Source organism: Typopeltis vanoorti, chromosome 20 (assembly GCF_054136105.1).
Source record: "Typopeltis vanoorti isolate ZY-2024b chromosome 20, IOZ_Tvanoo_1.0, whole genome shotgun sequence".
NCBI classification, from domain to species: domain Eukaryota; kingdom Metazoa; phylum Arthropoda; class Arachnida; order Uropygi; family Thelyphonidae; genus Typopeltis; species Typopeltis vanoorti.
The window spans coordinates 24,583,645-24,596,620 of record NC_143568.1 but is presented as its reverse complement, the minus strand read 5'-3'; the positions used below and the strand labels follow the sequence as shown (position 1 = coordinate 24,596,620).

At 38.5% G+C, this 12,976-nt stretch overlaps 1 protein-coding gene across 1 annotated transcript in view; it reads right to left on the bottom strand.

The window, feature by feature from the left end:
* Positions 1 to 12,976, bottom strand: part of LOC150095284 (laminin subunit alpha-1-like) — a 1,249,242-nt gene that overhangs the window by 438,503 nt on the left and 797,763 nt on the right. The window contains exon 43 of the mRNA XM_090410638.1: positions 272 to 410. Coding sequence (XP_090266764.1) covers positions 272 to 410 — 139 coding nt within the window. The remainder of the gene's footprint in view (positions 1 to 271; positions 411 to 12,976) is intronic.

Genomic DNA, 12,976 nt, shown 5'->3' with positions numbered 1-12,976 from the left:
GTCTCCCTCTAGGCCTACCTAAATTTTTGTATAGGTTCTATCACTGAAGAATAATGGTAAGCTCAATATGTTTATGTAATAAAACTTTTTTTATCATCTTGCTTTTTTTCATGAATACATAACATTACATAACTCCCGTCCCATTTTTGTCTCAAGGAAATATGGTCAGCCTAATTATATGGCAATTAATAAACAACATAAAGCATACTAAAAACAATAAAAACATCATTTCAATACAATATAAGGATTTTTTTAAATGAATATATATTACTGTAACATGTGCTCTTTCAGCGGTAGAATATGCATGTCTTGATGCTTCCTCTGCTATTTCAAGAGCATCCATTATATGCTGATATACTCTTGCTGCTTGCAATGGATATTCTGAAGCACTGGATGTTCCTCTGAAGAGACTAAAAAGACAAATAAGAAATAAATAAGAACATTTTGCATGATCAATAAGCATTTATGATAATTTATTTTTATAGTGTTATATAAAATATCCATATGTGCAATATTTGTATCCATGTATGCATGTGCATATAGCACTAGTGCTAGACATAATATAGTTATATACCCAATAGTAATATAATATACAGGAAGGCAAGCAAAAGAAAGGAACTAAAGCTTTTCAAACAGCTATGTGATGCATTCGTTTCTTTTAGTGTTACATGGTGATCAGCATTCATTTAAAAATTTTATGGAATTTACAACCGTGTTAAAAAAACTTTTTTATTATCCCGACGTTTCAATCTTCATATCGAGATCATCATCTGGAGCATACATAAATATACAAGACAAGCTGAGTTACATTATTAACTGTAAGCTAAAGAAACAATGATTTGATCACATGTTATTCTACTGGCATGAAAAAAACCCTCTAGTGGGAAAAAAAAAATTAAAATTACATCAAGCTAAATTCTATTTATGACGACAGGATTAAACATTCTTTCTTACAGATGTGATGCACATTAATTCAGCTTGGACAAAGATTTGGAGATACTAAATTACGAGATAATTACTTGAAAAGCACATAACTGAAGGGACACTTGGTGTGAGAGTGTTGGAACTGGTCATTGATACAGAGGATATATGCATAAGTAAGGTGTCCTTGGTGAGAGCGATCGTGACTTGGGAGGTTGCAAAATTTGTGGATTTATCTCTTAAGAAGGGGTATACGTGGAAATACAGGTTAGGCAATTATAACAAGCTTCAGAGTGAGTTTGCAGCCATCCCATGACAGAACATATTGCAGGGGAAAGTGGTTAGCAATGCACAGGATAAAATCAGCGGGTATCTGAGGGAGGCAATATAAGATTGTGTCCCCATGGTCAGGAAGACAAACAAGGTAGGCGTTAAATGGATGAGTAGTAGTATCAAGCTTGATCTGCAAAAAAAGAAAATGTTATGGAGAATTTACAAGGAGAAAGGCGATCAGTACACCCATGAGCAGTACAAGGCTCAAGCTAGGAAGGTTACCAGCATAGTAAGAAAAGCTAAATCAGATTATGAGAAGACCTTAGCCAAGGAGATCAAGGATAATCCCAAAGAGTTCTTCCGCTATGTAGCAAGTTGAAGGAAGAATGATTTTCGAAGGATAACTTTAGTGGGTGCTGATAGTATTGAGGTGACAAATTCAGATGTAATAGGAGAATTACTGGGTGATCACTTTTCAAAAGTCTATCACCCAAGTGAGGATATCTCTGTACCTGTAGCAATAACTAATGTGAGAATTCATGTATAGAGGCTTAAGTGCTGCTGTGAAGACATAATATTGGAGGTTTAATGGATTTTTTACAACACTCAGAAAGGATTAAAAAGAATTTAATACTTCCTATATTTCGTCCTAGTCACTAGGACATCTACGGGGATTACAAAAATAACTAATGTAATATAACACAAATATCATACAATACTAAGCCCGACCGCGTGGGTGATACTAAAGTCCTATCTAGGTGGAGCGCCCTCTAAGGGCGGTTGTAGGTGGCCTGGAATATAAAGTAGGATCTCTGGCGATGAGTGTTTCCCAAATTTTCGGAAGCTTAATGCAACCATATTGATTAAGATTTGGTTGATTTCTAAGAACTGCTGCTGCTGCTTCTAAGAATAGTCTCTCTTTCTTGAATTTGCTGTGATGGAGCATGGTGGTTTTCTTCCATGATACTCTGTGGGTGGTGTCCAAGACATGGTCAGCCAAGCCTGAATGACCATAGTTGTGTTTACAGATGTAAGACTTGTGTTCCTCTAGGCGGATGGGTGCTGATCTGCCTGTCTGTCCAAAGTATGCCAGCTTACAGGAACAGGGTACTTTGTAAACTCCAGGCAGAGAGAGAGGAGGGAGCGGATCTTTTGTAGAACGGATAAGGGTAGCAAATTTGCGGTGGGGTTTATATGCTGTGTGTAGGTTGTACTTTTTTAGAATCTTGGCTATTTTTTCTGATGTGCCATGGATGTAGGGTATGGTGATGGCATTTTTAAATTCATGTTGATGAGAAGGACTGGGAATGGGAGAGGAACTAATTATTTTTTTGATACTGTGATCGCTGTAGCCATTGGAGAGGAAAGTGCTGTGTATGTAGTTAAGCTCAGTAGTGAAGGCAGCTCCACTGGAACAAAGATTGTGGGCTCTCTTGGTAAGAGTTTTAATAATGCCATATTGTTGAGAGGAGTGGTGGTGTGAGAGTATGTGTATGCCTGTGTGTGTGGGTTTTCTGTATACAGTGAAGACAAGTGTATCATTAGGCAGGCATGTGACTAAGGTGTCTAGGAAGGGTAAACAATTGTTCTTTTCCTTTTCCATAGTAAACTGGATTCTTGGATGTAGGCTATTGAGATGTCTGAGGAAGGAGTCTAATGTGTCTGGGCCATGAGGCCAAATAGAGAACACATCATCTACATATCTTAGCCAGATAGAAGGTTTGAGTGGGGCTGAGTCTATGGCTCATTTTTCAAAATCTTCCATATAGAAATTGGCAAGGGGGGGGAAACCCATGGCAGTTCCCTCTATCTGCTTGTAGATTTTGTTCTTCCAAGAAAAATATCCAGAGTTAATGGCAAAGGAAAAGAGATCTAATATGTCAGAAGGGAAAACTTTTTGTAAGAGAGATAAGGTGTCAGTTAAGGGAATATTAGTAAACAAAGAGGAGATATCAAAGCTTACCAATATGTCTGCTTTATTCAAGGTTAAATTTTCTATGAGGGCTTTAAAGTGGGTCGAGTTTTTTATATAGGAAGTGGACCTTCCAGTGAGGGGGATCAGAGAGTTGGCCAGCTGTTTAGACAGTCTGTAGCAAGGTGGCATCTACTATAGGTCTGAGTGAGGAATTGGGTTTGTGGATTTTTGGTAAGCCGTAAATTCAGGGGGGATGGGAGCGGAAAGGTTTAAGTTTTTTCGTGATGTTGGGAGGCCAGGAAGATACTTTTTTAAGTAAGATTTTTAATTTTTTAACTAGTGTTTTTGAGGGGTCGTGTTCTAGCAGGATGTAGGTAGCACGATTGCGGAGGATAATATTCATTTTGCGATTGTATTCACTGGTATTAAGAACGACTGTGGCATTACCCTTATCCGCTCTGGTTATGACGATACTTTTTTCTTTCCGTAATTTCAGGAGAGCTGTGCGTTGGGCACATTCTTCGCCTCCAAAAAGTAATTTATCGTATGCCCAACACACAGCTCTCCTGAAATTACCCACAATCTTTGTTCCAGTGGAACCGCCCTCACTACTGAGCTTAACTACATACACAACACTTTCCTCTCCAATGGCTACAGCGATCACAGTATCAAAAAAATAATTAGTTCCTCTACCATTCTCATCAACATGAATTTAAAAATGCCATCACCATACCCTACATCCATGGCACATCAGAAAAAATAGCCAAGATTCTAAAAAAGTACAACCTACACACAGCATATAAACCCCACCGCAAATTTGCTACCCTTATCCGTTCTACAAAAGATCCGCTCCCTCCTCTCTCTCTGCCTGGAGTTTACAAAGTACCCTGTTCCTGTAAGCTGGCATACTTTGGACAGACAGGCAGATCAGCATCCATCCGCCTAGAGGAACACAAGTCTTACATCTGTAAACACAACTATGGTCATTCAGGCTTGGCTGACCATGTCTTGGACACCACCCACAGAGTATCATGGAAGAAAACCACCATGCTCCATCACAGCAAATTCAAGAAAGAGAGACTATTCTTAGAAGCAGCAGCAGCAGTTCTTAGAAATCAACCAAATCTTAATCAATACGGTTGCATTAAGCTTCCGAAAATTTGGGAAATCCTCATCGCCAGAGATCGTTGAATAGTCCGCTTTTTCCCCCCGTTTTTCTACGTTTTTGAGTGCTAAATTGTTTCTCTGAATACGAGTGTACTTCAGTGGTTGTTTTTTGGAAGTTAGTTGCTGTCGCGATATAATATATTTTGGTACCGTCGGAATCGAAAGCGTAACGGTGGAAAACAAAACGAAGCTACGTTACTGTATTTAGTTATATTTCATTTTATTTAATTATGTTTAGTACTTAAATGTTCTGACGTTTGTATTTTTTTTTCCCTCTTATTTATTAATTGAATAATTATTAAAGATTACGCTACTCGGCAGTAAGGAATGATGGTGGATTCAGCAGCAGTCGCAAGTGGCGTAATGCCAAGTCCTCCGCCATTTAAGAACTCAATTATTAGCAATATCATAAGGGACTTTGTGGCATGCAGTACATGTGTGGCTTGTTAAAGAGAGTGGAGAGCGTATGTGCGCAAAATGCAGGCAGTTGGAGGAAATAAGTACATTAGATATATCATTATCTGACTTTGTTGCTCTAGGAACGGGGAATGAATGTAGGAAGACAAGTAGTGTGATAGGAGAGAATCATGATTAGAGATTCTCTTTTTCATCCTTCTTGATTATTATTTTTTTCATCGTTCCATCTATCATGCTTGGGGATAGACTAGATGAGTTCCCTTACAGATGGCAAATTTGCTTTTGCAATCTTTATTTTCATGTTCTTTACTACTGCACTGAGCACAGATGGCAGAGCAATGACAGGCAGTCTGAGCATGCCCTTATTTCTGACATTTTTGGGAAGCTGGAAGTCAAGATATACCCTACTTGCACAGATGATGGGTTTCAGAGTGCTAAATGTAAAAGGATGATGTTCCTGGTTTGAACAGGACACCATCTCTACATATCAGAATTCACCTTATGTCTATCATTTCTTCACCACCACCATCATCATCATCATCAAATTCCTGATATGTGCCCTCATGGGTTGTACAGGAAAATTATGATAATATTACATAAAAAGTTACACCATTACTAACTTCTGATGAACAACTTTCCTCCAAATTAATCTGTTATCTATCAAGATTCTAATATCATCAGATCTTATATTTCTCTTTCAAGGCACTTTTTACATTATCAATCCATTTATAACTTGATCTTTCTCTGGATCTTTTCCCTGCCAACCTAGCAAAATAATGTTTGTTTTGCTAATCTTTCCTCTCCCATTCTATTCAAGTGACCATACTATCTGAGATTACCTCATTCCTGGATGCTGACAATGTCAAGTTCTTTCCTAATATCCTCATTTTTAATGTGATACTGCCATTGATGCCATCTATTCATTAATCAACTCCACTAATCATTCTCACAACTCTCAGACAGAGGTCTCTAGTCTTTGATAAAGTGTTTTATTTCTAACCCAGCTCTTGGATCTATAAGTTAAAATTAGTTTGAAACACTTCTGACTAATTTCTTTCATATTCCATATAAATTTATTCCACTGGCTTCCTGCCATACCAACTTTGCTAATTCTGTTGTCTATTTCCATATGTAATTTACCATCTTCACTAAAAATTGTGCTTAAATATGGGAAATGTTTTACTTGTTCTATAGGTTCACCATTCAGGATATAAATGTTTTCAATGTTTCTGCCTATTTTCATCGTGTTTGTCTTTTTATTGTTGATTTTCATACCAAATTTATTACAACAGTTATTCATTTTAGTCAGGGAATCTTGCAGACTTGTACTGAATTTATTCAGAAGTATAACATCATCTGCATAAAGTAAATCAACATGACCAATTTTGTCGATTGATTTTACACCAATCCATCTTCCTGTATTTCCTTCAAGTTGAACTGCTGACTGATAGAGATTATGAATTGCTAGATATAATGTCCAATTTACACCACATACCTGTAGTGTTTTGAAGAGCCTTCCTCTTGGCACCTTCTCCTATGTGTTTTCCACATCCTCAAAACTTAAGTACAAATCCTTGTTATATTCGCAGGATTTCTCAATTACTTGTCTTAAAGCAAAAATCTGATCCTGACAACCTCAATTTGCCCTGAATCTAGGATGTTCTTCACCAAGCTTCCCATCCACAATTTTTCTTAGACCTTTCTCAAGTACACTTGCATAAATCTTACCAGGAACACTCAGTAGGAAAATACCTCTGCAATTCTCACATTCAGAGATAGGTACGATGAGAGCTCTGCTCCAATCATCTGGAATTTGACCCTCTGGCCAGGCTTCTGAATTATGCAATGCAGCCACTGCAAAACATTCATACCACCATATTTCAGCATTTCTGGCAGAATGTTATCTACTCCAGCTGCCTTTCCACATTTCAGGTTTTTGATAACTTTTTCTACTTCAAGTATGGATATGTATTCCTGACTGCATTCCTGTTGGGAGTTTTCTACCATCATAGTGACAATGCTCATTTCATTTAGCAGTCTTTCGAAGTAATTACTCCAGACATCTAGCATATCTTTATCTTCAGTTTTCATGACACCTTTCATATCAACTTTGATTCCTTTTACAGTACACTTTCCTCCATTTCTAAGCTTTTTCAATAGGTGCAAGAATATTTTGCCACCTTCCTGATATTTATTTTCTAAGTTCTTACCACAGTCTTTCCATGAATTTTGTTTAGCTAGTTTTACACAGTGCTTTGCTTTCATACATTTTTTAAAATCATTTCTTAATCATCAACACAATGAATTATCTCATCAATAAGATCAAGAAAATCCAAATTGGAAATCACTTCTCTCAAAAAGCTTAACACTTTGTGGGAATTATTGATTGGTATTCTGTTGATTAATGTGTTGCACAAATCTCCCAAGAAACTCCTGAATGAAGTTTCTTCTTATACTGAATTGCACCACATGTTGCCCTTTTGAATAAAGAAGGGCAACATTCCAAAAGGAGGTTCACATTATGAGTGTATAATAAAGAAAGCTAGTAACTAAATTATTTCTACTTTTTTGTTCTTATTTTTGGTTCAGGTGGATATGCTTTCTAGATTGGTTGGAATTGTTCAGTAGTCCCTGATAATTCTGAGGATAAAAGATGCCAGAATTTCCCACCAAACATGGGGATGCACATAGACCACTATCCAGCAAATATGACTGCACTCATATCATAGCAAATCTGGATGCATATCAGTACTGTAGCTGGCCTAAGACCCTGTCCTCAGAACATAGGAAAGGAGACTCTTTGCAACACCATTAATCGTTGCAAGGATGCTCACTAGCCAGTTGATCCTGGCTGGGCCATCCAGAACCACCCATCTCGCCAAAGCATGATGCAAAGCAGTGCAAGACTACCAGGATCCCCCTTTCTGGATTCATGCACATTGCAACAGATGGTAACCATGGCAGCAGAGTGTTGAATCCGTGTGATAGTGGTTCAGAACATAGAGTGAAAAGACTTAGGAGATGTAGTGCAAAGACTATATTATTATTATTATTATTTCCCCAAGACCTCATGGAGTCAAAGACTCACCTGGGAGGTCCCTTTATCACACACACATCTCATCATACTGTGTCTTAAACACGCTCAAACTCCTTGCAGACACCACACCCTCAGGCAAGGCATTCCAATATTCAAAACTCTGCACGAAAAAAAACCTACCTCTCACTCCCCTACTCACACCCTCTTTATACAGTTTCCAGGGATGACCTCTGGTTCTCCCCTGATCTCCCACTATTCTCTGTAGAACTTCTCCACCATTGATCTTATAACAACCCCTTACCAACTTGTAGGTCTCTATCATATCTCCCCTCTTTCTCCTCTCCACCAGACTCTGCAAATCACATCTTCTCAATCTTTCCTCATACTCGATATTCCAGAGGTCCGAAACTACCTTAGTCAGTCGCCTTTGGACCCTTTCCAACATCTATTCATCCTTCTGAAAACCCAGTAACCAAATCTGGGCACAATAGTCCATGTGTGGCCTAATCAAAGCCTTATACAACGGAACAAGAATCTCCCTACTTCTACACGTCAGTGTCATCCGCATCATTCCCAGAAGCCTTTGTGTTGTCTTCACAATTTTGGCAATGTGTCCCCTAAATATTAGATCCTTATCCGCTATCACCCGATCTCTTATTTCCTCTACCTCCAACAATATATTCCCGCCAAGCATAAATTCTGCATCCCATCTTTGTTTTCCAAATTTTAAAACCTTACATTTTGCAGAATTGAACTCTCATCCCTATTTCCGTGCCCAATCACTCAATTTATTCAAGTTTTCTTGCAAGGCCACAACACCTTAACTACTCTTTATGGTTCATGCCAACTTTGCATAATCTGCAAGCAACTGAATATCTCCATCCAAAATCTTTACCAATATCATTAATATACAAGTTAAACAGTAATGGCCCTAAAACAGACCCCTGAGGCACTCCACTAGTGACTTTCCCTTTCCTTGATATTGCTCCCCCCATACACAACTTGTCGATACCTATTAGATAGCCAGTCACCATCCAATGCACTAATCTAATATCCAACCCCATCTGCTCTAGTTTGACTGTCAACTTATCATGAGGTACTCTATCAAAGGTTAAAAGTGGACTAAAAGAGGTTAAAAGTGGGTATAGATGAAAATATGAAAATGGTAGTCCCCTCCAATGCGAGAGTTTTCAAGAGTATGTATTTCTCATTGAACAGTCAAGTTAATAAAGGGGGAATCCCTAACTAGATTGTTAATTCTAAATTTCAGCAATGGCAGGATAACAAGAGAGCAAAATTGTTTGTTATATTAAAGAGCCCAAGACACAGACAGCAAATTACAGACCAATTAGTACCTTCAGAATGGTGGTTACAGCATTGGTAAGGTTGATTAAAACAGAATTTAGGGATGAGTGTATAACAATCTATTTTTTATACCTCTTCTAAGTAATTTACTTATTTCTGCAATAAAGTGAAAGATGAGATGGATAGGAAAATGGATATATCATGATACTGTTAGACTTTAAAAATTACATGCAAGACAGTACAACTCATTACCAACTTCTGCATAAGGACTAACATATAGTCAATAATTGCAAAACAGGAGAGAGAGAGAGAGTGAGCAAGGAAATATCTGCATGTATACCTGAGACTAGAGCTCTGTATAGTTTGAATGATATATTTGAATGAAATATTAGAATTTTGTTAACAAAATCTAATATTTGAGAACAAGATGTTCTCAATTTTACCATGGATGTAAACTTCCAACAAACTCCTGCTACATGTTTTTATGTTCTTTTAAGGTCAGGTGGTGGTGGTGGTGGCACCACAGCTATATCAAATAGCAGTCCAGTGGCAATTTTCATTTTGTTTATTTCTTTCGACAGAAGTAAATAAGTAGAACATAGTGTGCTTGCTGATAAGAGTTTTAATAATAACTGTCAAATAATCATCTATCTACTTGTCTGGCTTTATTATTATTATTATTATTCAGGCCTCCATGGAGTCAAAAGACTCATCGTGGGAGGTCCTTCCTAAAAAACACAAAGTCTATCAAGACTCATGGAGGGGAGGTACCCCACCCCAAGAAACACAAAGTCTATCATACCACTCGTTAAACTCATTGAACGTTCTTGCTCTCACCACTCCATCAGGCAATGCATTCCATGGTTCAACCACCCTCCAAGCAAAGAAACCACTCCTTACCCTCTCGCTCACAGTTTCCTTTCATAATTTCCAGGGATGGCCTCTTGTCATCACTCCTTCCCGCTGTTCAACCAAGCGAAAGAACTCCCCAGTGTCAACCCTGTAACCACCTCTCAACAGTTTAAAAGTCTCAATCATATCACCTCTCCTTCTTCTATCCACCAAACTCTGCAGTCCACATTCCCTCAGCCAATCCTCATAACTATCCTTGTACAGTCCTGAAACCATCTTTGTCATCCGTCTTTGTATCCTTTCCACAGTTAATTTATCCCCTTCAAATCCTGGATACCAAATCTGAGAACAATAGTCCAAGTGTGTTCTGATCAGAGACTTATACAACGGAATGATAACCCTCTTATCTCTGCAGGTCAGGGTCCTTCTCATAATTGCAGCAATCCTCTGTGTTACCTTCACCACCTTTGCAATATGTCCCATAAACTTCAGGTTTCAATCAATCATCAACCCCAGATGATTGATAGAAATCATCTTGTCTCCTCTACTTCCTCCAGTATAACTCCTTCCATAGAGTATGCACCATACGACTGATGTTTCCCAAACTTAAAGACCTTACATTTTGCTGCATTAAACTGACACCCCTCATTCATTTGCCCTCATCTATCTAGCTTATTCAAATCCTCTTGCAGGGCTACCACATCTGCACTATTACTAATAATCCTTCCCAGCTTCACATCATCTGCAAACAACTGAATATCCCCTTGCAATCCACTGGCAATGTCATTGATATAAAAGTTAAACAATATAGATCCTAGTACTGAGCCTTGTGGGACCCCACTTGTAACCCTCTGCCTCCTTCAAACTGCTCCCCGAAACACAACTCTCTGATACCTATCAGACAGCCAATCCTGAATCCAGTTCACCAATCTGACATCCAGACCAATGTGCTGCAACTTAAATATCAGCTTATCTTGTGGCACCTTGTCAAATGCCTTTGCTAAGTCTAAGAAAATTGCCGTATATGCCTTTCCCTCATCTAATGTTCTTGTAACTTTATTATAAAAGGCTAGCATATTGCTAACACAAGAGCGCCCTTTTACAAATCCATGTTGACTCTCACAGATAACATTACCCTCATGTGCCTAATGCTGTATACGGTCCGTCACTACTTTCTCCAAGATCTTAACAACTACTGATGACACACAAATTGGTCTATAATTAGACACTTCCAGTCTGCTACCGCCCTTATGCAATGGCACTATCTTACCTTCCTTCCATTCCCTGGGCACCTTTGCTGAAGCCAGACTTTCATTGAAAAGCCAGGTTAGGTTAGTTCTCATATTGTCTCAAAACTCGTGGTGAAATACCATCCAGTCTTTACTGACATCCAGAGTACTCAGTATCTGAAACCCACTCTCCTCTGTACCTCTAAACCTCGAACCAGCCCTATCCCTCTAGCATTAAAACTAACATCTCTAGGATGAAATACTCCAATAAAGTGTTTTGAACAATTCCACTATGTCCTCTGCATCAGTCACTCTATTCCCATTTTTATCCCACAATATCATTCTTCCACAGTCATTTCTCATCCTACTCACCACATAGCTAAAAAATTCCCTAAGATTTTCTTTGGATCTTAGGGCCAATCTCCTCTCATATTCCAGTTTTGCTTTCCTTACCACACTAGTCACTCTTCTGGCCTGTGTCTTATATTCTTCATGCATCTGCTCTTCACCTGTCTCCTTATATCTCTTCCATAGCCTCTTTTTCGCATGCAATTCCTGTTTAATATTGTTTGTCATCCACTTTACTCCAAACTGTGTCCTCTTCTTAACATTCGTGGTATACAACTTACCATTGCTGCTAACAAATATTCTTTCACAATTTCCCACGCACTAATGATATCCCGGCCTTACAATTCCTCCCTCCATGAAACTTCCCGAAGTTGACGTCTAAGACTATTATAATCATCTGCATTATAATTCCACATAAGTTCCCGTCTCTTTGATACTCCTGCATGTCTATTCATTTTCCATGTCAAAACCATATGGTCACGCTCTCCAACTGGTATGAGAGATGTCAACTCAGTTATTATCAACTCTTCTGATGCTATAACCAAATCCAAAACTCTTGAACCTCTTGTTCCCTCTGTTACATGTTGCCTAAGACATTTGACCCTCAAGAATTCTAGAAATTCCATTCCCCTATTGCTACATACACTGTCACACATACAGCAGTATGTGTGACAGTGTATCGATAGTAATAACTGGTAATTAATTTACAGAATTGACAACGCATATAAAGTAAATAAATTAAAGATAACTTTAATGAATCACTTCTATATTTCGGCAATGTCACATTGCCATCTTCGGGAACATAAAGATATGGTATGTGCACTAAGGAACTAACAAAGCAAATGAGGAAGAAAATAAGAACTAATTTTGTTCCTAAAGTCCTAATGGTGCCCTCTAGCGGGCTAATTTGGTAGTCTTGGCAGTTGGGCTGAAGTTCTCAAAATGAAAGTCTCCCAAATTTGGGGCAGTTTCATGCACCCAAATTTGTTGAGGTTAGGAACGTTTTTTAGAGCTGCTGAAGATTCTTTGAATAGTCTTTCGTATTTAAACTTGCTGCGATGGATTATTTTTGTCTTCTTCCAACGAATTTTATGGTGGGTATCTAAGGCATGGTCTGCCAGTCCAGAGCGGCTGTACTGGTGAAAACAGATGTAGTCTTGGTGTTCTGAAATCCTGATATTTGTTGTTCTGCCTGTTTGGCCAAAGTAGGACAATTTGCAGCTGCAAGGGACCTGGTATACACCAGGTAGGTCTAGGGGAAGTGGTTGGTCTTTAGTAGAGCGGATAAGGGATGCCAACTTTTTATATGGTCTGTAACAGGAAGTAAGGTCATATTTTTTGAGGATATTAGTTATTTTTTCAGAGGTGCCCTGGATGTAGGGGATAGTGATAGACTTGGTGTAGTCTTTATTGTGGAGGGGGGGAGGGGGGGGGGTTGTGGTTTACAGGTTTTAGTATTTTTTGGATTTTTTTGGGGTTGTAGCCATTGGCTAAGAAAGTGTTGAGGATGTG